Here is a 25,649-nt window from a genome sequence, read left to right as displayed (position 1 = left end):
TAGGTTGCTGTGAGTTAGCCATTGTTGTAGAATGTCGCCAAGCATGTAAACAGGTAAGAATTTATTTTTCATGCGGCATGAATAAAGTAAGACATATGTCTTTATGGTTGAAAGACATGATGGATAATGGGCTTGAGGGCATCCTGATCAAGTTTGCAGATGACACCAAATTGGGAGGGGTGGCTAATACCCCAGAGGACAGGATCACACTTCAAAATGACCTTAACAGATTAGAGAACTGGGCCAAAGCAAACAAGATGAATTTTAACAGGGATAAATGTAAAGTACTACACTTGGGCAAAAAAACAATGAAAAGGCACAAATACAGGATGGGTGACACCTGGCTTGAGAGCAGTACATGTGAAAAGGATCTAGGAGTCTTGGTAGACCATAAACTTGACATGAGTCAGCAGTGTGATGCAGCAGCTAAAAAAGCCAATGCAATTCTGGGCTGCATCAATAGGAGTATAGCATCTAGATCAAGGGAAGTAATAGTACCACTCGTATTCTGCTCTGGTCAGACCTCACCACAGTTCAAGAAGGATACTGACAAGCTGGAACGTGTCCAGAGGAGGGCAACCAAAATGGTCAAAGGGCTGGAAACGATGCCTTATGAGGAACGGCTTAGGGAATATCTTCTATATAATATATTATTGTATAATTTTGCTCTTGAATAATATGAGCTATGTGCTGGTAATGAAACTAATGTCTTTCAGGCATCTTCAAAAAATGATATTATGAAAGTTTGCAGGAAAGAATATGAGGTAAGTTACCCCTCCCTGTCAACATGCTTAAGCTTTCCTGATGGCACACTTTGAAGGCTTATAACAGTTTCCAGCTCATAAACTATTCTGGAGGTGAAACAGACCAAGTTGAACTCTTTCCTCCACTGCAGATAAGATACTGGTTCATGGCAAACTGGGCTTTGCAAACTGAAAGCCATCAAAGTAAACACTCACTCCCTCCTGATCCTCCCTTCCCTGGAATTTCCCATTTCCAATTCAGCATCATTGATGTGTGTGTGTGTGGGGGATCATTCTTTCCAGTGCTTTATTTTACCATTCAGATTTTTCATAAGGTAATCAGTAACAATGACTAGATGTCAATTGCAAATACAAGATTGGACAAGATTGGCCGTTTCAAAATGTTTAATTTCACATAGAGTTGGAAGGGACCCAAGAGTCAACCCCCTGCCATGCAGAAATCTCAGATTAAAGTATCCATGACAGATGGTCCTCCAACCTCTGCTTAAAAGCCTCCAAGGAACCCCCTGAGGGAGATTGTTCCACTGTCAAACTGCTCTTACTAAATTCAAGTGAAATAAACACGCTAATATACAGCTCCCACAGACGGGATGCAAAAGAGAGATCACTCCCTCTGATATCAGAAAAATTCTGATGCAATTCAAATTATTCTAATTTGCCAAATTTTCTGGAAAATTGCATGTAGACCCACAAACCATGGTTAAAGCAAACCGTTAACTTTGTAGATCAGAGTTTGTATTCACAAGTTTGGTACAGTCCATGATTAAAATGGGTCTTTTTGTGAAAGCCATGGTTTCTGTTGGGGCACCCCCACAGAAACGAGGGCAAGAATTGCTCTGGAGAGAGAAGCTTATAACAAAAGTCCTGATAGATCACAGCAAAGGCCTGCCCAATCCAGTACTCTTCTTCTAAGAGTGTCTGGGGGACAGGGAAGGGGTACTGCATTTGGAGAGCTGGCTTCATGTCTGCAAATTATGCTTTGCTCGGATCCAGAATTACATCAGCTGTAGGCCAATTAGTTAAATGCTTGGGATGTGGTTAGTTCAAATCTTACACTATAAGCAGTGCGCAGAAAACATGTTTGTGAGCTACAGATCCTGTCTATATGTCTGTGTTCTGAAATGTCCCGTTTTCTATTTGAATACAAGCTAACTTAGCTGGAGTAATTGTATTCTCTTAAGTGTGAACATGCTTAATTGGTAAAAGCAAACATTGAAAAGAAGAAGTTTTATATAAAAAATAGTATCCTTCTTACCATACAGTATTTGTAGGTAATCAACAATATTTAATTTTCTGTTCATGTGCAACTGAAAATGTTTTGAATAATCTTTTAAATCAGTTATCTCCAAGTATGTGATTGCATTCAATAATGTATAAAAAGCAATGGTATTTTCAGGAAACTTTCTCCAGCACACCTTCTCTTCGGAATATAAATCTCTTCACATACTGTTTTATCTTACCTCCTTCTGCCTGAAAGAAGAGCATTCTCTTTAGGACTGTGTTTTTAGTTTCACTCAGATCAGAGTAGGCAATCAATGAGATATTGGAAAAAAAGAAGGGTCTAAGACCTTGCATCTGAAAATAGGTATCTCCAACCCAAAGCCACAGTGGCTGTTGTCCTTAGGTTCAAAAATAAAGGAGACTGAGTCCCATCATCGATTAGACTGCTTGGTAAATTAAAAATCTCCATATTGATTCTTCTTTATGTCTTTATTCTTTAGATTAAGAAATAATTGCAGTGGCCTGCTCATTCCCCAGCAAGTGATTTAGATTAAATACTGCAGTACTTAGCTTTTTGTCTTACTGCAAATATGCCTTAGAAAGCTTTTTTTTTCTTTTCCTAATCTCTTTAGTGGCTGAGATTTTCATAGCTTGTGTTCTTCTAAACTGTTATCCCCTACATTAAATAGCTTTATCTCTTCTGTATTATACTTCACTGCCCGTATCTGTAACCTTTCCTCTGTTATGCTAGTTTCCTTCTCTTTTCTGGATTTCTGCATTGCTGTAGGAGGTTGACCAATGTTTGTTGGAGAACGGAAAGGACAGGTAAGAGAGTTTTAAAAAATGGGAATGAAAAAGTGATCACTGATCATGACAGAGTAGTTTCTCTTCCTAATTCTTCTTTTCTCTTTCTTGTTGGAATCATTTTGTAATATTTATTTTATATAAATAAGTGGAATTATTTCAAGAATGATTACAAGTGAGTACATAAAACTACTGTCTAGTGTTTTTCAAATATTTATAAGAGAAATATGTTCTTGTACTTTTCTTCCTCATATATATATATGGGTGAACCATATTTCGCTGCTTTGATACTGTCCATGATAAAAGTCATGGGAAACATAACACTTGTTTGTAGATTGGGGTTTGAGGATGAGGTAATCTCTCAGAATTTTTAGCATCTCTCCAGATAGTAGGATTGGATCCAGACCATCTGTCCCAATGGGATACTCTGCTATTTCAGTTATTTCCCTTCTTCCTGCATCCCCAAAAAACTATCCCATGGGATTAGGAAAGATGGTGCTGTGGCTGAAAAGGGGATCAGTTCATACTGTTCCCACCTTTCTTCCAGCACAAGCCTCCTAAGGCTCTCGGTCCCTTCTGCTAATGGAATGAATGCTCCATTTTGTAGGAGGGCAAGGCTGGGTCCAACTCATTAGTTTTCAGAGGACAGGAGTGAAATATATCCTCTGGAGTCAGGTTACTAAAGTAGCCCACAATATTTTCTTGATCTGCATCGATGAATTAGTCACCAGATACATATAAGAGACAATACTTTCTTAGAAGTTGTTTTGGAATGAATGCATTTCAGTTCTAGAAAATGTGTCAATAAAGATATTTAATGAACTCGGTTGAATAAAATAATAGGTGGTAATAGTATTTTTTTTTAAAATGTGGGTTATATCCTTCCACACTTACAGATTCAGACATGTAATTACCATTTTTGCATGTGTGCTGATTATCTGTCTTCCTGTCTCTTGACAGGTTTACTTCTGGTGATTTCCACTAACAAGTGAAAACTTAACATGCCATTTAAGGATCAGCCTGAAGGCTACTAATTTGGCAAGCACCTCCCCCCCGCTTACACGTGCATGTCCAAACACAGCCTTGGGCTGCAGTCCTAACCCTACTTATTGGAAATAAGCATCTTTAAATTCAGTGAAGTTTACTTCTAAGTAGACATGGTTGCACTTATTTGTTTTGCTGTTATTTCATGTACCAGGCACAGCTCTTGAGCCATGTCTCAGAGATATTTATTGAAAATAAATTCACAAAAGGAAACAAATTATATGAAGTTTAAATGGCTGACAAAGCTAGGTTTACTGTGAGGCAGTGCAGTTGGTAGACAGGTTGAAGATTCTGCTGTTTCAAGCTGGCCTCCCAGGCAATCTATCTCAGCTCAGCTTGCAACAGGTAATGATGAATTGTCCTGACTGAGGAACCAAGCCATTGATAGCACTTATGGAAGCGTGTTGAGATCCTAAGCAGTCTTTAGATCAGAGGTCGGCAACCTAAGGCCCATGGGCTGGAAGCGGCCCATGAGCCACCCCCGAACTGAGCTGCCCGCTCGGTGAGTCCCCGCATGCTGTGCTAAACCAGCACGGTGCAGGGACTCTCTTCTGCGGCTCCGGAAATCGCTTCTGCGCAGGCACAATTTTCGGCGTCTAGGCATGCGCGGAAGCGATTTCTGGTGCTGCGCTCCACTGGCCTGGAGTGATCCGGCCCATGCCCAGTAAGCCTTGCCGACCCCTGCTTTAGATCACCTGATCCTGCTCTCCTGCAACCTGAAATGTACTATTCGTTTATTTGGAATTTTCTATCCTCCTTACAGCCCTGAGAGGCAGGGATGAACCTTGGTAATATGCTGTCCTGTGTGAGGCAAACATTTGGCTTTCCCCATAGCCCTTGCAGGGCCGGCTTAAGCCAGGTAAACAAGATACTGGGGCTTTGGGAAGGAGGCACAAGGGTCTGGCAGGGTCCTAGAGCCCTCCTGTCTCCTTCCCAAGGCTTGCTTGCCTGGCTTTGAGAAGGAGGCAGGAAGACTATAGGACCCTGTCAGAGCCCTTATACCTCCTTCCTGAAGGTGGGCAAGTGCTCACCCAGGCTTTGAGAAGGCCCCATCTTCGGCTGCATGCCCAGTGCCCCTGCACTGGACATGCTGCCCTAAAGCCACCTCTGCGAGCGACTCTCAAAAGTAGCTTCCAAAAGATTATGAAAATACTGAAATAATGTGATGTCCATATGGAACTAGGGTTTTTCAGGTAGATTTTTCAGGTGGCCCTTGACCCACCAAAATCCTCTGAGACCAGGATTGCGTAGCTGAATCTTGCTTGGCCCTGCTGGAAGCACTCTTCCTTTGCTGGCAATTACTGGTTTAATGGTCTCTGCTTGTCCTGACACTGTGGAGTGGAAAGGAAGCACATTCTTAAAAAAGTAGAGGCATCACCTTGCTGACAAAGGTCCGTATAGTTAAAGCTATGGTTTTCCAAGTAGTGATGTATGGAAGTGAGAGCTGGGCCATAAAGAAGGCTGATCGCCGAAGAATTGATGCTTTTGAATTATGGAGCTGGAGGAGACTCTTGAGAGTCCCATGGACTAGAAGAAGATCAAACCTATCCATTCTTAAAGAAATCAGCCCTGAGTGCTCACTAGAAGGACAGATCCTGAAGCTGAGGCTCCAATACTTTGGCCACCTCATGAGAAGAGAAGACTCTCTGGAAAAGAGCCTGATGTTGGGAAAGATGGAGGGCACAAGGAGAAGGGGATGACAGAGGACGAGATGGTTGGACACCGTTCTCGAAGCTACCAACATGAGTCTGATCAAACTGCGATAGGCAGTTGAAGACAGGAGTGCCTGGAGTGTTCTGGTCCATGGGGTCACGAAAAGTTGGACGCGACTAAACGACTAAGCAGTAACAAGGGCACCAAGGACCACGGCCCACTAGGAGCTGCTGTGGATCTCAGGACACACTAGGCTCTTTCAGTGGAGTAGAGCTACATCCACAATGCCTGCATCTTGTCAGGATTCAGATTCAGATTCAGCACCTGCACCTCATCTTGCCTGATTCATGGGGGGAAAGGAGAAAGAGCTGTATGTGTCACCAGCATTCTGACAAAAGAAAAAAATAACATGAATAAAAATAATAATTTTATTTTTTACACCCCGCCCATCTGGATGGGTTCCCCCAGCCACCCTGGGCTCCTTACAGCATATATCAAAGAGTGCCATGAGTAGTCAATATCTTTCTCCAGGGATCTGAAGTGATTTGCAAGAGTAATGAAGGTGTATCAGGTAGAGACTGAATTGAGCAACTGTGGAACAGGCAGTATGTTTGGAAAAGGCTAAAGGCTTAAGAATTTTATAAAAACAAGGGGAATTGTGGAAAGTATTTTAGAATGGCTATATTAATTGGTTTATTATTTTATTATTTATTGCATTTATTTGCCTCTTAAAATATATCAAAGCAGTTCACACTTGCAAAAGCATTCAGATGCGTGAATAAAATCCCTAAGTTTAGAGGATACCATTTTGAAATGCCATCTGAGATGCAATCTGTGGGAGCACTTCAAGGACCATCTTCAAGCCACAGGTTATTGGTACAGATGATACAACAAATCACAAAAGCTTCTAATCTTCCCAGCTGTGCAGGGGAGGGGAAGGGTCTGCATAGACTCCTGAGCAGGCACATGCAAACTCGGCCCTCCAGAAGTTTTGGGACTACAACTCCCATCATCCATAGCTAATAGGACCCAGTGGTCAGGGATGATGGGAGTTGTAGTCCCAAAACATCTGGAGGGCTGAGTTTGCCTGCACCTTTTCCTGAGGCTCCCTGCAACCTCTTCCTACTTCTGCTTGGTGTGCTATCCACCGTGGTGTATGAATGAAGCCTTTCTGACAGAATCTTTGTGACATTCTTCTGGAAAATGGTTTGCTATTCCTTTGATCTGTCCCACAATAGCTACTGTCATTCCTGGAAGTTCTCAAGGGTCTTCAATATTCAATTAGCCATAGGATGTGCAAATTAAGGCAAATAGGAGATTTTCATGTATATTAATTGTACTGAACTTTAACTCTTCATATAATTATATATGTGTGTACATTTGATTCAGTTATATTCTTTTGCTCATCAACAGATATAGTGCATTTGCCATTTAATTTTTTTTACCAGTAGCTATTTGAAAGTGATACTTTTTGTTTTTGCTTTTAGAATGCACTTTTTAGCTGCATCAACAGAAATGAAAGTAAGTATACCTTTTAAAAAATAATCCTTCCTAAATATTACTTTATCATTTTCTCCCCTGTTTCATTGCCTGCTTTTTGAGATGTATGTTCATTTTTTAATATCAGGTGATAGCATAACATAGGTTGCATTTCACAACTGTTTGAGCTGGTTGACAGTTTGCCAAGGGAAAATGTAGTGGGTTTCCTGTAAAAATCTTAGCTTGGGGCTTGGAACTTTTCCCACCAACTGCAAGTTTGCAGCCAGTTGTATTCATATTCTGTTAATTCAGGAATCCTGTCAAGATTAGTGCATAACATACCAAGGCTTGACCAGTGCAACAATATTAACTGGACCCTTCAGTCAGGGTTTGGATCTTCTCAGCATTGATTCAGTGGAATAGCAAGTAAAGTATTGTCAGTCATACCTGCTGACTCAGGATTGTGACTGAAATGAATCAGTTGGTTCACTGGTGTACAAAGCTTAATGGCATCATAAATACAGATAGTAAGGAAAATAAAGTACTTACAGAGAATAAAGCAAATTGCATAATATGACATTTATGAAAATAAAACAAGTTACATATGATTGATCAAGCAACTTCAAGTAATATAATATAAATTGCATCTAAAGTAATGGTTTATTAATGGTATGAACTAATTGCATGTACTTGTAATAGCACTGACAAAGCCATCAGTCAGTCAGTTGTTACACGGTCTCCCCCTGACTTCCTGCAGCTCATCTAGTTGTAGAATCTGTAGCATATTAGAGGTTATAGTAAAATTCATAGTTACCAGTCCAAGACAGTAGACCAGGCCTTGTGGCTTTCATGTAGAGTAAGTAGCAGGAAGTAGGAAAGAAGAACAAAAAACCCAGTGGCTGCCCCTGAACTAAAAGAAGTAACTAATCAAAAAAGGGAAAAGAAAAGAAAAGTTTGCTTTACACATTTTATAACAATTAGGAAGTGGATGAGGGGCTGGAGTTTTCCATCATTTGCATTAATATACCGGTACTTCTATGGGTGGACACACTAGAACATACATTGTCATCTATCTGGGTGGGAGTAGTTAGAGTAACTAGAGCCCTTGCTTTATTTTTGGTTAACACACTGCAGCACTGGACTGCCAAAACATTTAATGGTTTTGGTTTTGGTTTGGCTTCATGGCTATTGTTCTCTACTTTCTAATTTTATCACCCTCCAGAATGCCAAGTTCTCATATAGTAGGCAAAAAAATCTAGCACAACACTGCAAGCAGCTTGCACAGAAATAACACAGCAAATTGCTCTGTACCTGGCTTCACAAACTTTGGCAACCAGCTGCTTTTCCCATCTGGCAGGGCATTGTGCATGTGTGGGCACAATGTCTTTGTGATAGTAGGTGATTGGCAGGTGAGTGGCCCCTTTCACCTGTCAAATTTGGCCCATCCAGAACACTGACTAGATTCTGCCCCTTCCCCATGATAGAGTATAAACATATATCTGTATTTTCATCACTAATAAGTGTGCATGCACACGAAAGCTCCTACCAAGAACAAACTCAGTTGGTCTCTAAGGTGCTACTGGAAAGAATTTCCTATTTTGTTTTAATAATAAAGAGTTATTTGTGATGCATTGCTTTGCTTATGTTTCCCTCCTCTAGTGGGATCAGTTTGTTGCAGTTATGCTGGTCATCACACAAACTGCCGGGAATATTGCCAGGCAATCTTTCGAACAGACTCTTCTCCAGGTCCTTCTCAATTCAAAGCTGTTGAAAGTTACTGTGCCTCCGTTAGCCCACAATTAATTCATTGCGTGAACAACTACACACAGTCCTATCCAATGAGAAATTCAACAGATAGTAAGTATGAGAAAAATACAAGTTAGGCATGCAAAATGTTAGCACCTTAATGTGTGGAAGTACGCAATGGTATCTATAGTGTAAGCATGGTTTTCTGTTCATGTTTGGGACGGCAAATTTCTTTTTCATCTATATATTTCTCTGTATTTGCTTTCAAAAGTAGAAGAATTGAAGACTTTCCCCTGTAGTAGAGGTGGTAACCCACAGGATATGCCAAACTGAGGGAATTGTCTCAGGCACCCACACCTTCATCTGCTGATCTGTGTGGTTGCTCTTCAGAGAGTGATCTGTTTTATTTCTATATAATAAACATGTAAGAGGATCATCATGTTGCAGTTTGCTTGGCCACAGACAGGTGGCACTGAGAACAGCAGCAAGATGACAGCCTTCAGGGAGCTGCTGGGCCATTATAGCAGCATCAGAGGGTGTCTGCAGACCCAGGAAAGCAGTGGAGGAATAGTCCCAACACATTGAGGCGGTAATTGTCCTGTTCTGCTACCACTGCCATTTCAACCTTCTGTGAGCAAAGCTGTTGCTGAGGAGATGCCCCAGCTCCTCGTGGCTCCTCCTCCATGGGTTGCCTGAACTACTTGCCAAATCCCTTGCAGTAGAAGGCCTAAGGGGAGGGAGGCTTGGCGTGGTCTGAGTGGGGAGGGAGGCATCCGTCTCTCATGTCTTTCAAGCCTTTCCCCTCCCTCTATGCAAGAGCTTTCTGCTCAAAGGCACCTGCTTTGGGGGCTCTCCCACTCTATGCAGCCTTCGGATCTGTACCAGCAATAGTGGCATGAGATGGAACAGGGAAGGTCTAACGGGTTACTGTTGGGAGGGGGAGACTGGTGGGAGGTTGGGGGAAGGATTGGCAGGGTGCAGTCACTAATCTGAAAAAACCCCAATCTTTCCACCTGCTCTTAAAGACTAGATATAATGCAGCATTTTTAAATATGAAGCAGTTTTAATTGCACTATATTAAATTTTAATGTGGTGGTGTTTTGACACTGTGATGTAAACACAACTATGTGACAAGTAGCAGTATTTATTTCTTCTCTGCTATTTAGGTTTATACTGCTGTGACAGAGCGGAAGATTATGCCTGCCAAACAGCTTGTAAAAGGATCCTGATGTCAATGAAAACAGAGCTTGAAATTGTGGACGGACTTATTGAAAGCTGTAAAACGATGCCTCTGCCACAGGATCCTCTATGGCAATGTTTCCTTGAGAGCTCAAGATCTGTTCACCCTGGAGTCACTCTGCACCCTCCACCTTCAACAGGTCTGGATGGTGCTAAATTACACTGCTGTTCTAAAGCAAATACTTCCACATGTAGGTGAGTACATTTTGCATTTTCTTTCCAACTTTTATAGGCTCTCCTCTGGGTGCTTGATGTCTCAAAATGGGATCCAGCTCCTATGGCTTGGGGAGGCTGGGAACCTTGTGATTTCAAAGGATGTTGTGAGGCCTCTCCTTGTGTTGGGACCCTAGAAAATGATCTGACCATTCTGTCTTGCAAAGCCCTGTGGATGGTTCCCCATAAGACCCAACAATCAGCTGATTGTCCGTGATTGCAGAGCGCTTATATACATCAGGACTTGAAAATTACCAGTGCTTGCAAAGCCCCATGTCAAACATTTTGTAGAACTCAGCAACCAGCTGATTGATGGCAGCTGAGCTGCAGGCTGCGCTTTTTGCCCACATGGTTTGATTTCAAACGCTGCAGGCAAACTGCAGCAGCAGCAGCAGCAGCGCACACACAGCCCACCAGCGCCTCCAGCCAAACTTGGCCCATAGGGAATGGAGGAAATAACGATCTGGCCCTCTGGCCAGACCCAATTTCTTACCCCTAATTACTGGATCAGCTACATCCAGTAACCTAGGCAGAATTGCATATGCTTTCCATGATATAGGAACACCATATTTTGAGCAATACATCTTGTGAGTTGAATCATAAGCATTATAATCCAAGGTTTTGTTCTCATTTTATTCCCTTGTGTTTCTTTTTCCACAGAGATTTATGCACTAAACTCTATAGCAGCAGCTGGGGCAATACACAGAGCTGGCAAGAATTTGATCGCTTTTGTGAGTATAACCCAGTCGAAGTTTCCATGTTGACCTGTTTAGCAGATGTACGTGAACCTTGTCAGCTGGGCTGTAGAAATCTTACTTACTGCACTAATTTTAATAACAGGTAGGAAAGGTACACTTGAGTATTTTCTTCAGAATATATTGTTTTTGGATGAAATGTATAATTAGGAAGAGCTGGTATAGTTTACTGGGTAATATGGGATTTGGAGAACTCTCCCCACCCCCCTTTCATTTTGAACATGGTCGATTTAAAAGGGATGTTGAAAAATGTTATTGGGTGCTAGGGGAAGAGAGTTGAGTCTTCTTCCAACCGCTGAGCCTGCTAACTCTCTGTGCTTTTACTGTGATTGAAAATTTAGATAACCATGATTATATATTATGCCAATAGATTACAAAATCATCATTTTTGATTATGCATTTACTTTCAGATTTATAGGGGCTGCTTTACATGTACCTCGGCTCCTGAACACCTTGGGAGTCAAACATTTTGGCTCCCGAATGATCGAAAACCGGAGCTGAATGTTCCGGTTTTCGAACGTTCTTTCGGAAGCTGAACGTCCACTGCGGCTTCTGATTGGCTGCAGGAACTTCCTGCAGCCAATTGGAAGCCGCGCTTTGGAAGTAGGAACGTTTCAGAAGTTGAACAGACTTCTGGAACGGATTCTGTTTGACTTCCAAGGTACGACCGTATTGGTTACTAGCCTAGGGTTTTTCCGTTTCATTTTGTCGAATGCAACAGTCTTTTAAAAAGGCTGATTCTGAGCATTTCTCTCTCTCGTCACATGAAAATATTGCTTCTCAGGTATGTAAAGGAACATACCTTTCAAGAAGATTTAGCAATGGTGAATAGGTCACCTACTGTTGCAAGGCAAGTAACAACAGTATTTTCGAACTTGAGAACTTCAGCATTGCCCTAGGATAAGTGAGTTTAAACCGTAGCATTTCTAGCAAAACATTCATATTATAAGCACTTTAAGGAAGGATGTTCTCCAGACAACTTTACTGAAAGAGTTCACTTATAATTGGTGGAATATGAACTATCAATATACTATTCAACTGCTTATATTATTCTCATTGATACATGTATCAGCTGTATCACTGTGATTATAAGTTCTTGTTATAATACTATATTTTGATTTAAAGATAGAATGATTTCTGTGTCAAGGTGTGTTTGATTATGTGTATTTTAATAATACTACTACATATTATGGGTTTAACATGCTTAATAATGTATTGCCTTGTGCCCCTTAATTTGAGACATATTAAGAATCGATTCTTAACTTATTTGCCCTCAGAATGCTGGGCTTTGACTTCCACAATATTAATAATCTATTATTTATCACTTGTGTTTATGTACAGCACCTTCCTGACAAGGCACCCAGGGTGGTTTTTCACTTTTAAAATACTAAAATAAATAAATGGCCTAAGCTATAGAGAAGTACAGAATCCTTTCAAGATGACCATTTCTTCAGGAGCTGATGTCACAAGCTTCCTGGCTTGGGCTTCCTCACTTTCACCTTCCCTCAGGACACACAAGCAGAGGTGGCCCATCCCGTTTCATTTCCTGCCCTGTGTGTGTATACCATCTGAACCCCTTTGCCACCCCCCCCCGAAGCCTCATTTACCAGTGTTGTGTGGCTGCGGCTACTGGATCACAGCGAGATCTCATTCAAGCCCTGTGACAGCCCCACGAGATCATGCAGAAGCCTCCACACAATCTTGCGGGGCCCTCGCAAGATCTTGCCAGAATCTGGTGCAGCCACTTTTCACTTCTCCAGTGGCGGTTGAGGGGGGCAGTGCCCTGCACACGAGCCTGACCTATCCTCTGGGAAGGGACTTAGCACCAACAACTCTCTGGCCATTGATTTGTTAGGAGATGGTGGTATTCACTCCCCGGCCTAGATAAACATTCATATTGAGTTCAAAAGCATTTTCTGTATGACTACATACTGTATCTTTCCTTGAAGGCCAACTGAACTCTTCAGGAGCTGCAATGCCCAATCAGACCAAGGAGCCATGAATGACATGAAACTTTGGGAGAAAGGAACAATTAAGATGCCATTTATCAATATTCCTGTTCTTGATATTAAAAAATGCCAGCCGGAAATGTGGAAGGCGATTGCTTGTTCACTGCAGATAAAGCCGTGTCACAGTAAATCTAGAGGGAGCATAATCTGCAAGTAAGTCGGTGGCAGGGTGCTTCCAGTTGCCGGGAACTGCAGAGAGGAGAATCCTGGAGATGGCCGCAGTGAGAGCAGGATTAGATGGGCACTACAGTGGTGCCCCGCTAGACGAATGCCTCGCTAGACGAAAAACTCGCTAGACGAACGGCATTCGTCTAGCGGAAGCTGCCCCGCAAGACGAAAAAGTCAATGGGGCTGCTTCGCAAGACGAAAAATTTTCGTCTTTTTTTTCCGTTTAGCGGAGCGCGGCTGTCATTGCCGCTTCACTAGACGAAAAAACCGCTAGACGAAAAAATTCGCAGAACGAATTATTTTCGTCTAGCGGGGCACCACTGTAGTTAATAATAATAATAAAAGTATTTATCCAGAATTTACAGTCGAGCAGCAGGGGCATAAATCTCATTTAACAAGAATAAAAACTAAAGCAGAAGAATTTAATTTTGAGAATATGGAAATATAATCTTAAACTAAGGCCAAGTTATTGGGGGTATTTAGAAGAACAGTTTAAAGAGTTAAAAGAATTAGACCAGAATGTGTATTAGGGGTAAAGAGGGTCTATTGGATTAACTTGGCCTTTGCAATCTGAGCAGTGTACATGTTTGTAACATGTAAATACTTTGTTGTTTCTTAAGGTCGGATTGTGTGGAAATTCTCAAGAAATGTGGAGATTTAAGCAAATTTCCTGAGGGACACATGGCCGAAAGCATCTGTGAACTTCTGTCGCCAACCGATGACTTGGAGACTTGCATACCTTTAGATACATATGTTCGTAAGTACAGGCATCCCCTCACTTATGCGTGATTGACTTTCACGCAACCATGTATATGCGCGGTGGCGGGGAGTTAGTAGATGAATAGATTCAAACCAGGAAATGGTAGGAGAGAGCTGGTGAGTCCTTCTGGCTCTTGAAGATACCCTCCCTGGAGCCTGGAGCAGATTTCAGTGAGGGCAGAATGTCCTGGGAGACTGAAGTGTTCTCCTACTGGTTTCTCTGTCTTGTGATTCCTGATAATCAGATTTATGTCCATTTATTCTTTGGCGTAGGGTTTGGCCTGTTTGTCCAATGTAGAGAGCTGAAGGGCACTGTTGGCATTTGATGGCATACACAATGTTAGAAGATGAGCAGTTAAATTAACAAGACAGAGAAACCAGTAGGAGAACACTTCAGTCTCCCAGGACATTCTATACAAGATCTCAAAGTAGCTGTCTTACTACAAAGGAATTTCAAAAATAGACTGGAGAGAGAAGTTGCTGAATTGCAACTAATTACCAAACTTAAAACCATGGAGAAACCTGGTCTGAACAAACACATTGGATTCTTATCTCATTATACATGACAAAGCTATCTTTAGCCATCTCACCCCTTGCTTTTTCATTAAAGAACAATTGCAGTCGTTAACAGTCGTCAACAGGTTTTCCACACCCATTAGCCAATCCCATTCCCACCACCCTTCTGAGTAATACCCCTCCCCACCCTCTCACTATATATAAGGGTCTGGTGACTTCTGTTTCAGTGTATCTGAAGAAGTGTGCATGCACACGAAAGCTCATACCAAAAACAAACTTAGTTGGTCTCTAAGGTGCTACTGGAAGGATTTTTCTTTAATTTTTTATTTTGTTCCTCTATGGGTGGACACAGCTACTGGAAGGGAAAAAAAATTTAAATTTTGTTTTGTTTTGACTATGGCAGTCCAACACAGCTACCTACCTAAAGTTGTTACTGTAATTCACCAGATCTTGTCCACAGCAAGTCTGTGTTTATATGCAAGTTGTTCGTATGTCGTGAGTTTGTATAGGCCTTCAATCGTAGAAGGGAGCCACATTTTTATTTTTCCAATTCATCAGCACCAGTCTTTTTTCCTTGGTAAGGGAGCAGAGAGTCCACTCATATTGTCCTTTTGTAAGGCTCCATGTGCTGTGCATATGTGCTGGAGTGCTTGAGCCTTAGGCTTTGCTCAGGTTTGCAGAGGCTTATATGCATGTAGTGCTCACTTACGGTTTAGCATTACAGTGGTACCTTGGTTTACAAACTTAATCCGTTCCGGAAGTCCGTTCTTAAACCAAAGCGTTCTTAAACCAAGGCGTGCTTTCCCATAGCAGCGGGGGACTCAGTTTACAAATGGAACACACTCAACATGTTCTGCTTCCAAGGCAAAGTTCACAAACCAAAACACCTACTTCCGGGTTTGCAGCATTCTTAATCCAAGTTGTTCATAAACTAAGCTGTTCTTAAACAAAGGTACCACACAGTATATGTGAACTAGGCTACCATGTCACCACTTTGTTTTCTGCTCTGTAGATGACCTCTATTTAACTCCCTTGTCTTTTCAGGCCCAAGCACTTTAGGGAACATTGTGGATGATGTCACACACCCCTGCAACCCAAATCCTTGTGCTGCCAATCAGTTATGTGAAGTAAATAGAAAAGGATGTCAGGCTGGGGAACCGTGTCTTCCTTATTTTTGTAAACAGGGTAAGTAATACAATTGTTGCACTCCCAGCTATATTTGCAGGTTTGTTTTTAGAAAGGACTCTGTTAGCTGTATGTAGGATTCTGATAATCCAAGAACAACATTAGAATTTTCAGAATTGATATTAAGGCTCTCCTAGTTTGCCCATTGCCTAATTAACTGAGAACGGTGGGCACAAGAGAGAGGCCTTTTCCTGTAGTGTCCTTTGGCATCCACCACCAATAGTTTCTTTTTCAGGTGGCTTTTAGATAGGTAATGTTATTCACGTGTGGAGATCTTTTATGGCTGGTTTTTTTAAAATGAATATTTTATATAATTTATTGTTTGAATTGTTCCTTGGGAGTTATGAGAGGGAGTTGTTTTATTTGATTTCAGTGGTACCTCATGTTGCGGACACGATCCATTCCGGGGTGCCATTCGCACCCTGAAAAGTCCGCATCCCAAGCGGTGATGTCACGCATGCGCAAAAGCGCGATATCGCGGTTCTGCACATGTGCTGCACATGTGCAAGCTGCGCATGATGCTTCTGCGCATGTGCAGACTGTGTGGAGTGCTTCTGCGCATGTGCGCACACGGCGAAACCCAGAAGTGTTTAGTTTGCCGCATTCGCAACATGCAAAAATGCAACCCGCAGCAGAGGTATGACTGTACAGTTAGCATACTCTTACTTTAACAAGTCAACTGCCTTGGATGATTTTGTCATGTATTCTACTCAGTATTGATACGGAGCAGAACTCCAGCGCATAGTTAGCAGAGTAAAAACTTAAACACGTTGCGGGATTCCAAAAAAACAGACCAAAGGCAATTGTATTTCTCCCAGCAGAGCTTTACTGCTACTGAAGGCAAATGAGCATAATGGTCACAAATCCAATATATTCACGATTGGCCCTGTCCATAAGAAATCCAGTTGCAGCAGACTCAACTTGTAAGCTTAAACAAATAACTTATAACAAGACACTTAACACTATATATAGAACAACACACGAGAAGGAAAGAGAGACAGAAAAGAGTGAAACCCAGGCCTTGACAGAAAAGATAACAGGACCAGTTCAAGCCAGCTGCACTCGGCTTCTCCGAAGGAATAACCCAAACATCATGAACCTTCTGCTTGTTTAAATTAAAAAATTGTCCAGTATCACCTTAGAGACCAACTAAGTTTGTTCTGGGTATAAGCTTTCATTTGCATGCACACTGTTTCTTTCACACAGAGAAGCTTCCGGAAAGAACCCTCTTGAATTAATTAGAATAGGAAAGATCTCTACACATCAGATCAATACTTTCTGTACTAAGAAATGCAAACTGACAGATTTTTTGTTTAGAAAGGTAACATATAAAAATAAAATAAAATAAACCTCCAGTGAGGCCTTTCCCAAGTAAACATGTTTAAGACTGAGGTCTTAGACTGCAAGGCTAACATTTTGAGCTATAAAGTAAATCCCAATGAATTCAGAGAGATTTATTGTCTGCATAAGCATGGTAGGCTTCAGGTGAGACATCTTTAATTTCTAATGTGTATACATTGTAAGAGCAGGATAGAAATTATTGAATGAATGAATGAATGAATGAATGAACATTGATGGTTCTTGCTCTTGAAGACACATTTCTGCAAAAGAAACGGTTCCAATTTCTTCTGTACCTTCAAATGTAAAGTAGCATGCTACACCTTTTCCCAAAATAATTTTGTACATGTGTAGTCTTTCTTGTAATGTAAAAGCCTTCAAATATTTCTGGAACATAATTGTCTGTAGTTCAGTAACACTTTGCCATCTTTGCACAGGCTGCAAGTTGGGCGAAGCTTCCGATTTTATTGTCCGCCAAGGTACCCTCATCCAGGTCCCGTCCTCTGCAGGAGATGTCGGCTGCTATAAGATCTGCACGTGTGGCCAGAGTGGGCTGCTGGAAAACTGTATGGAACTGCACTGTGTTGATCTCCAAAAATCATGCATTGTTGGAGGGGAAAGAAAAGGTTTGTACTGTTGCAGATTATTAAGCTCTGAAAATTTCCTGTAGCATAAGGAAGGGCATTTGAGAGCGCAACTCCCAAACTGGCTCAGCCTCAGGAAGCAAAGTTTGTTGGGATCTTCAGTGTCTTAGACTTGGTGGTTGTTAAATGTTTTGTTCCTAGCTAGCTTCCCTAGGTAGGTGAAGTTATATATGTGGGGGAGAGCAAGGGGTCCAGAGTAACTGTGGGCACCTTGGGGCCCACCTTGCTTCTTCTGAGGAGGTTCAGGGTGACAGAGCAGTGGCAATAGTTCTCTTGCCTGCCACCTTTCATCTTTGTCCGTCTATTCCTCTTTCCCCCCCCCCTCCCCCCGGGGACCATCCAGGTGGAGGGTTTTGCTCCCAGTATGGGTGCAGACTGTTGTTTCTGCTTTTCTCTGAAGTGGCTCGTCATTAATGCATTTGTTTTATTTTAAGGCCACGGAAAATCTTTCAAAATAGATTGCAATGTCTGTTCTTGTTTTGCTGGGAATCTGATATGCTCCACTCGCCAGTGTCTGAATGAATACAACTCAGATGATGAGCATGACATTACAGGTAGGATTTGTGTGTGTGTGTGGTGTGTTTTATTTTCTGGCTGTACTTTGTCCAAATATTTCCTGTAGCAACTCTTTGAGGCTGCTATTGAAGACAATTCAGTGGCTTGTCCAGTATTCAGAATCCAGCAGTTAAATGCAAAGCAAATCCCATAATTCTAATAATAAACGAATGTTCCTATCTTCCTGTAACAGATTTAAAAAAGAAGAGCCATGCTCCCAACACAGCTGCGCGATTAAATTATTTTATTTCAGTGGCCTTAAGTGTGGTTAAACTCTGTGTTGGATCCTGGCCGTTCAAATCAAGCTTGCTATTCTGCACTTTTGCTATATATTAGGAGTACGGACCTCCTAACAAAAGCTTTAACTCTTTCAGGTCTGCCATGTAACTGTGCTGATCAGTTTGTCCCAGTGTGTGGACAGAACGGTCGTACCTATCCAAGCGTATGTATAGCACGTTGTGTGGGGCTTCAGGACAATCAGTTTGAATTTGGATCCTGCATCTCCAAGGATCCTTGCAACCCTAATCCCTGCCTTAAAAATCAGAGGTAAATATTTAAGAAAATCTGTAGCACTCTAGGAGATTAGCTTGCTTATAAAAATTCAGTTGTGCCATAACATATTTTGGCTTACGTACAGACAAGGATGAATTTGAACTAGTCACTATATCAGTCAGTAGGTGTTCTGCTTAACTTGTACATGGATCATTTTCAAGAGGAGATTTCGATTTTGTCCTCTTGGTTTTTTTCTTGCAGTTTCCTTCCTATTATGTTATTTTTTGTAAGGAATTGGTTGGGAGAGTGGTGAGAGGATGTGATCTTTCACTCCGTGTTCCTGCACCCTGGAAGTGAAGCATAAAACTACATATGCAGTGCCCTTCTGTCTACAAGAACAATATAAATTCTTAGGTTTATAGAGGGCTGGCGTTCTTTTTGTGTTTGTAATGCAACTGGGTACTTAAATATTTCTGGCATATTACTTTTCTGCCACTCTTTTGGGGCCAGAGTTAACCCCTGCTTTTTTCAAAATTATCTCAATCTGCTTTTTTATTTTTTGGAACGATAACATATAACATGAAAATATTATTTTATCCAGGTGTATACCGAAGCCACAGGTTTGCTTAACGAGTTTTGAGAAGTTTGGATGTAACCAATATGAATGTGTGCCCAGACAATTCAGTTGTGGTGACCAATTGCGAGATCCTGTTTGCGATACAGACAATATAGAATATAGCAGTCCATGTGTTCTACACCAAAAAGGGAAAAGTGTATCATACAAAGGTCCATGTCAGGTATGAAATAATCTTTCACATTACTTAAATATGGTTTCTATTGTTCCACTGTTAAGGTGGACCCAACCAAACTTGTTCCTCTCTGGGTCATTTTTCCTGTTTTGTGCTTCCTCTGTGCTATATTTAACCAGGTGAGAGAATTTGAATGCACCATATATTTTATTAAAAAGGCATTTATTCGCTTTGTGCCACCTGAGCTGAAACTGCTAGTCACTATGGATAATGGCACAGTCCTTCTAGGGCTTTGAGGTGTCAAATTACTGATTTGGAACTTCTGTTACTCCTCAAACTCCATCTTAATTTTGATCTTTACAGTACTACTATAATGGTAGAAGCCAAAGTATTGGGAGTATTAATACCACCTAATATCTGTTAGTTGATTGTACAATTTCAGACTGGGTCAGGTGTTTGAGTGCGCCTCCATAAAAATGTTTCTCAGACATGCAGAAGTGCATGTTAAAGACAAAACTTAACTTTCAGCCTTCTTGCAAGTTTTATACATGTAAGGAGTATTCTATTTAGGGGAGGGTTCATTTGATTCTCCACCTGCACTCAAATAGTATAGCTGAGCATCATCTTGGGCATTTTGCCTGCTTTCTCTCCGTGGCTTTTAAAATTGTTACTGTTGAGCCAATGTGTAGCCATGTCAAACAGCCCATTGGGGCTCCCTGTCAAAAGCATAGGTAGGTATCCCTTTTGCATGCTATGGGATACACCACATATATCTTCCATTTTTATGATGTCCTTGGGATTGTAAGAGATCATACTAGCTAGGAGAAAGATAGTTTGCAGTCTACAGTTGAAAGCAGTTCAGCACAGTATTGTAGGAAGGTTCCTCAGCTTTCCTTTGTTTCTGGCATCATTCAAGATTTTAATTTCAATCAGAGCTTTTTCCCCACAATTCTTTTAAATTTGAACTACCTGCAGGCATTCACAAAGCCTAAAGAAGTGTTGATGACAGCGTAAATCAATGATTTTACTAGTGAAGTCCATAGCTTTTCACTTTCTCAGTAGGCTTAGAGAAGTTTTCACACAACTGCTTTTTTTCCACCCTGAAGTGGCTTATTCATGTCACTTCCCCCAGTATCAACAGTTTCAGGCCCCACAATTGGCAGGGAACCATAGATGGCCCTGCCACTGGGAGGTGCCTGGTTGGCCTTGACACATGGCAGTTCCCACTTTGCGAAATGCCCTCCCTGAGATGCAGCTGTTTCTCTTATTATTAACTTTTAGGAAGAACTTTAAAACATTCCTGTTCCCCCAGACATTTGCTGGCTGAAGGATACTGTTTCTGGCAGCCTTGACACTGTTAACTGTGAGGGCATGTGACTGTTGTAGGCATTATCAAATGTTCATGTTTTTAGAGGTTTCAAATACATGTTCATTTTATTTTTAATAGTATGGATTTATCACTTTGGTGTTTGCTAGCTTAGGTTATTTTGGGAGAAAGGTGGAACAGAACTTTAATATATTTTTATCCAGTTTCTGAACAGACCTAAGTGTTGGAAGGTAATTGTATAGTTTGCTAAGTAGTTTCAGAGATTACATGATGCATTTAATTTGCTATGGATTGTAGATCTATACTCTTTCCCTTTTCTACTTTGTTCCATTTTCCAGTCATTTTGCAAATCAGTTGATTTGGTATGTGGCCATAATGGTGAAACCTACAACAATGTGTGCGCTGCGTATTCTGATCGTGTGGCTATAGATTACAAGGGACCTTGTCAAGCTGTAGGAGTCCTTTCTGACTACAGTTATCAAGGAGAATGTGCATCTGTAACATGTCCTCGTCTTGCAGCAACTGGATACAAGTCAGTTACCCCACCAGGTCAGAAAACGGATATTGATATTCTGAAAGGCAGTCATAGAAAAGTAGTGGAGTGGGACCTATTAGAAGGAGCATAGTTTTTGATGCCTTTCTTACCTGTATTAGATTTCCTGATAGACAGTCTAGTGGGAGCAGCTCTTGGGTGAACCCATAATCATACATTTTCTGTTTTCACCTTGGGGAGGTGTGTGCACAGAGTGGCCTGCTCTCCAGTGCAGTCTTTCTCCCCTCTACTGTGGAAGAAAAGCAATCTGACAAATCCGGAGATAGTTCTCACAGTGACTCCTATTGCTGCGTAAATTTGAGGATTCAAGTGCCGTTCAGCACAAGTCATGTACAGAAAGGTGCCCATCCTGCAAACCAACACCATACAAATTTGCCCTGTGCAAAACTGATGTGCACTCAAGCCCTGACTTGTGCTTGAGTTACAAATGTTTAGAACAACAGTAGTCATGGAATGAACTGTTCATTTTCCTTCTTCATTCAACATATGTTTAACTTATAGAATCAGCTGTCATAAGACATGTTTACAGGTATTAGCTTATATGCTATAAGCTTAGAGAATTAGACCTGCTAAGGAACTATGAGAGCATCCCTGCCTGCATTTCTTTAATTAGCCATAAAATCAAAGAATTGTAGAGTTGGGACCCCAAGGGCAATCTAGTCCAACCCCCTGCAATGCAGGAATCGCAGCTAAACAACCTGAGACAGATGGTCATCCAACATCTGTTTTAAAAACTCCAATGAAGGAGAGTCCATCACCTTCCAATGGGGTCCATTCCACTATCAAACAGTGCTTACTGTTAGAATGGTCTTTCTTTCTCTTTTTTAAAAATGCATATTTTTAATAATTATTATTTTATTTTATTTTATTGTTTTTTTTTAACAGTAACATAAATACAACTGAGAAAACAAAGCAAAACTTGGTCGGAATGTTCTTTCTAATATTTAGTTGGAATCTCCTTTCTTGTAATTTGAATCCCTTAGCTTGTTCCTACCCTCTGGCTCTGTCTTCCATGTGACAGCCTTTCAGATATTTGAAGACGCTATCATGCCACCTCTCAGTCGTCTCTCCTCCACCATTCCTCATAAGGCTTGGTTTCCAGACACTTTATCTCCTTGGTCACTCTCTTCTGCCTGCACACATTCCAGCTTGATGACATGTATGCAGCTATGTCCATGGAAGGGCTGTTGCCTTCCTGTTTTGCATCTGGTTGATCACTGTGTGAAGCAGGATGTTGGGTAGATGGGCCTTCAGTATCACCCAACAGGATCCTTACAGTCCTCTGGCATTTTTAGAGAACACAAGACGAACCCATAAGCTGTACATTCCTCTTACAAGTCTCTCTCTCTCTGGGGGGTCTGCTTGTTGTACAGGAGCTTGCTGTTCTTTGTATGCTGCAATACTCAGGGTCTTGTATGATAAAGAAAAACTGGATACCTTCGCCAAGGTAAGTGCTTCAAGTTTTCTTATGACAATTTTATAGTATTATGCAGGGCTTTTTTTCAGCCAGAAACTCTCAGGTGAGCGCCACTGCCATTCTAAGAGAATGAAAGAAGCCTTCATAGTGGCACCTCTTTTTCTAGAAAAATAGCACGGGAATTATGGCTGTAGTCCAGCACCCACTTCTGTCTGAAAAGACATTCAATGGAATTTACAACTGCAATTAAAATGGTGTGAGTTCAAACAAGGCTTTACTAGTGGATGCTATGATCTTAGTCATAAATTAAAAAAGGGACACATCTGTATGTGCAGCCCACATCTGCAATGGGGGTGGATATTGAAGGCTACTGATTGCCTCCCATAGTGTGTTTATAACCACTTGGTATGCCAGACATCCAACATTCTTGTAGTGAAGAGGAGGACTTTTCCCAGTTCCCCAGATCACCAGTTTTATTTATATATTAGTGAGTGTGGAGTTGTCAGAAACGTGTACCTTCTGTAGTGGATGAAAAGTTAATAGAGTTAGGAAAAACGATGCCTTTTCCATCTGAAAAGACATTTGTATTCGGCAAATCTCTATTGATGGAAAGGAAATGCGTCTTATTTCCTAATGATGCCAGCTTATTATCTCTCTAACAGATTAACACAATTTTGTAAAATGTCATAAATGGTACAGAAATTTCATTCTTCCTCCAGATAACCAACAAAAGGCCAATCACTGTACTTGAAATACTTCAAAAGATCCGCCTCCATGTGTCTGTGCCACAGTGTGATGTTTTTGGATACTTCAGCATAGAATCTGAAATCGTGATCCTCATCACACCTGTTGATCAAAACCCTAAGCCTCTTCAGGTATAATTCACCATGGGGGGCGGAGGATTGCATGGGGCTTTATTTATCTTGTTAGGCATAAATGTTAATAATGAAACGCTGCAAATAAATAAGAACAAAACGGCTTAGAGTCTGTTCCTGATGGCAATACAGCTCCAACCAATTGCTCCAATGGGTTAATTAGACGCCCGTGGAGATCATGCACCAGAGCAACTCTGTCTCACACATGCTTCCTGAAACTGAAATTTGGCAGATGCTGTGGAGCTAACTACTAATCAAAAGGCCGATGAAGTTTCTGGGAGACTACCACCAGCAAGTGATGCTTGCTGCCCATCACTGACTGGAACAGAATCTGGGTCCTCCAGAGAGTTCTGGTATGAAATCATATCCATTCCACCAGAATCTGGGCTAGGATCAAGACATCCACTTTTCCCAATGTATTGAGGCAAACTAAGGCCCGGGGGCCACATCCAGCCCAATCGCCTTCTCAATCTGGCCCGCGGACGGTCCAGGAATCAGCATGTTTTTACATGAATAGAATGTGTCCTTTTATTTAAAATGTTTCTCTGGGTTATTAGTGGGGCATAGGAATTCATTCATTTTTCCCCCCTTCAAAATATAGTCTGGCCCCCCACAAGGTCTGAGAGACAGTGAACTAAGCCCCCTGTTGAAAAAGTTTGCTGACCCCTGGTATTGAGGATCACAGAATCATAGAATTGTAGAGTTGGAAGGGACCCCAAGGGTCATCTAGTCCAACCCCATGAAATGCAGGAATCTCAACTAAAGCATCCATGACACATGGCCATCCAACCTCTGCTTAGAAACCTCCAAGGAAGCAGAGTCAATTACCTCCCAAGGGAGTCCATTCCACTGTCAAACAGTTCTTACTGTCAGAAGAAATCTTCTTTCTTGTATCTTGAAGCCACTGGCTTGAATCCTCCCCTCCAAAGCAGGAGAAAACAAGCCTGTTCCCTTTTTCATGGGACAGCCCTTGAGGTATCTGAGGATGGCTACCATATCTCCTCTTTTCCAGGCTAAACATACCCAACTCCTTCAGCCGTTCCTCATAAGGCTTGGTGTAGGTGCAGAATCCCGGTTCTTTTTAGGAAGTAAGAAATGAATAAAACTCAGAGTGCCTCTGGTCTAAGAAACAAACAAACAAACAAACAAACAAACAAACAAACAAACAAACTGGTCTTATGCTTTCTATAGCTAGCAAATTGTCAACCACTTTTATGACTAGCTGATGCTTATCAGGATTGCAGCAGGTGTGTTCTGAGGATGTCTTGCAAACTCCAAAGTATATACTCAAGAAACTGACTTCTATTCCCAGTCTTCTGTCAGGATAAGGTAATTTATCCTGGGGTACCTAATGTGGTACTCTGCAGGCGTTGCTGGACTCCGACTCCCATCAGCCCCAGCCAGCATGACCACCTGTCAGGGATGATGGGAGTTGTAGCCCAACATGTTCTCTACACCTGGTCTGGACCATTTAAGGATGCCATCTGAAATTGGGGGAGAGGGGATAGGTTATGGGGGGGGAGCTACTGGATGTTTTATGTAGTAGAAAGATACTTTGGAAGCTCACTCTTGCTTTTCCCTAGATTGAAGCCTGCAATAAAGAAGCAGAAAAGATAGAATCGCTGATCAACTCTGACAGTCCTGCTCTAGCATCCCATGTGCCACTTTCAACACTTATCGCAGCCCAGGCGGAAGTTTCACGCAAGATGTCTTCTTCTTGTAGTCTGGTTATGCAAGCACAGTGTACTTTCTTCTGGAGCCTTGTGCTCACCTTCACAGCCACAATATGTAATACGTAGTGGCAAGTGAGGTTTGTAATTTGATTTGCGAAAGACATTCAGAACTTAATGGTGTATTAATAATGTAACATTAATGATGTTTCCGAGAGGAAACTATATGACCAAAGTGATTACTCCACACAGCACCAGCAATAATGTACAATTTAGGTGGGAGACCGATCCCCCCGCCCTGAGCTGAAGGCTCTGCCTGTAGTGTGCTCATTCATTTCTTTTATCCTCTTATCATTTTTGGTCAAACAGTTTTGGAGAATTTTGCAATGCTTCAAAAATCAGGAAAACGTGTTGAGTGAACATGGTAGCAAGACAAAAGAAATGACTGTCTGGACAGTTAAAGTGCTAGCATAC

At 41.6% G+C, this 25,649-nt stretch overlaps 1 protein-coding gene across 1 annotated transcript; it reads left to right on the top strand.

The window, feature by feature from the left end:
- Window positions 1-25,649, top strand: RECK (reversion inducing cysteine rich protein with kazal motifs). The gene is made up of 18 exons (XM_033169092.1): window positions 1-53; window positions 717-764; window positions 2,737-2,810; window positions 6,974-7,007; window positions 8,625-8,822; window positions 9,878-10,145; window positions 10,824-11,003; window positions 12,868-13,080; window positions 13,716-13,852; window positions 15,415-15,555; window positions 17,331-17,519; window positions 17,972-18,091; window positions 18,467-18,638; window positions 19,186-19,381; window positions 20,999-21,209; window positions 22,587-22,660; window positions 23,350-23,505; window positions 25,089-25,649. Exons 3-18 carry the CDS (start codon window positions 2,784-2,786, stop codon window positions 25,302-25,304), a joined length of 2,532 nt encoding a protein of 843 aa, XP_033024983.1. The 5' UTR covers window positions 1-53; window positions 717-764; window positions 2,737-2,783; the 3' UTR covers window positions 25,305-25,649.

This window comes from Lacerta agilis, chromosome 14 (assembly GCF_009819535.1).
Source record: "Lacerta agilis isolate rLacAgi1 chromosome 14, rLacAgi1.pri, whole genome shotgun sequence".
NCBI lineage: Eukaryota > Metazoa > Chordata > Lepidosauria > Squamata > Lacertidae > Lacerta > Lacerta agilis.
This window is presented reverse-complemented; position numbering and strand designations above follow the sequence as displayed.

Bases quoted from the DNA above. Each gene is read 5' to 3' on its own strand.
- RECK (XM_033169092.1), top strand. From the start codon at position 2,784: ATGTTTGTTGGAGAACGGAAAGGACAG. The intron at 13,081-13,715 runs GTAAGTCGGTGG...TTGTTTCTTAAG, and splicing joins AGAGGGAGCATAATCTGCAA to GTCGGATTGTGTGGAAATTC. The intron at 13,853-15,414 runs GTAAGTACAGGC...TTGTCTTTTCAG, and splicing joins ACCTTTAGATACATATGTTC to GCCCAAGCACTTTAGGGAAC.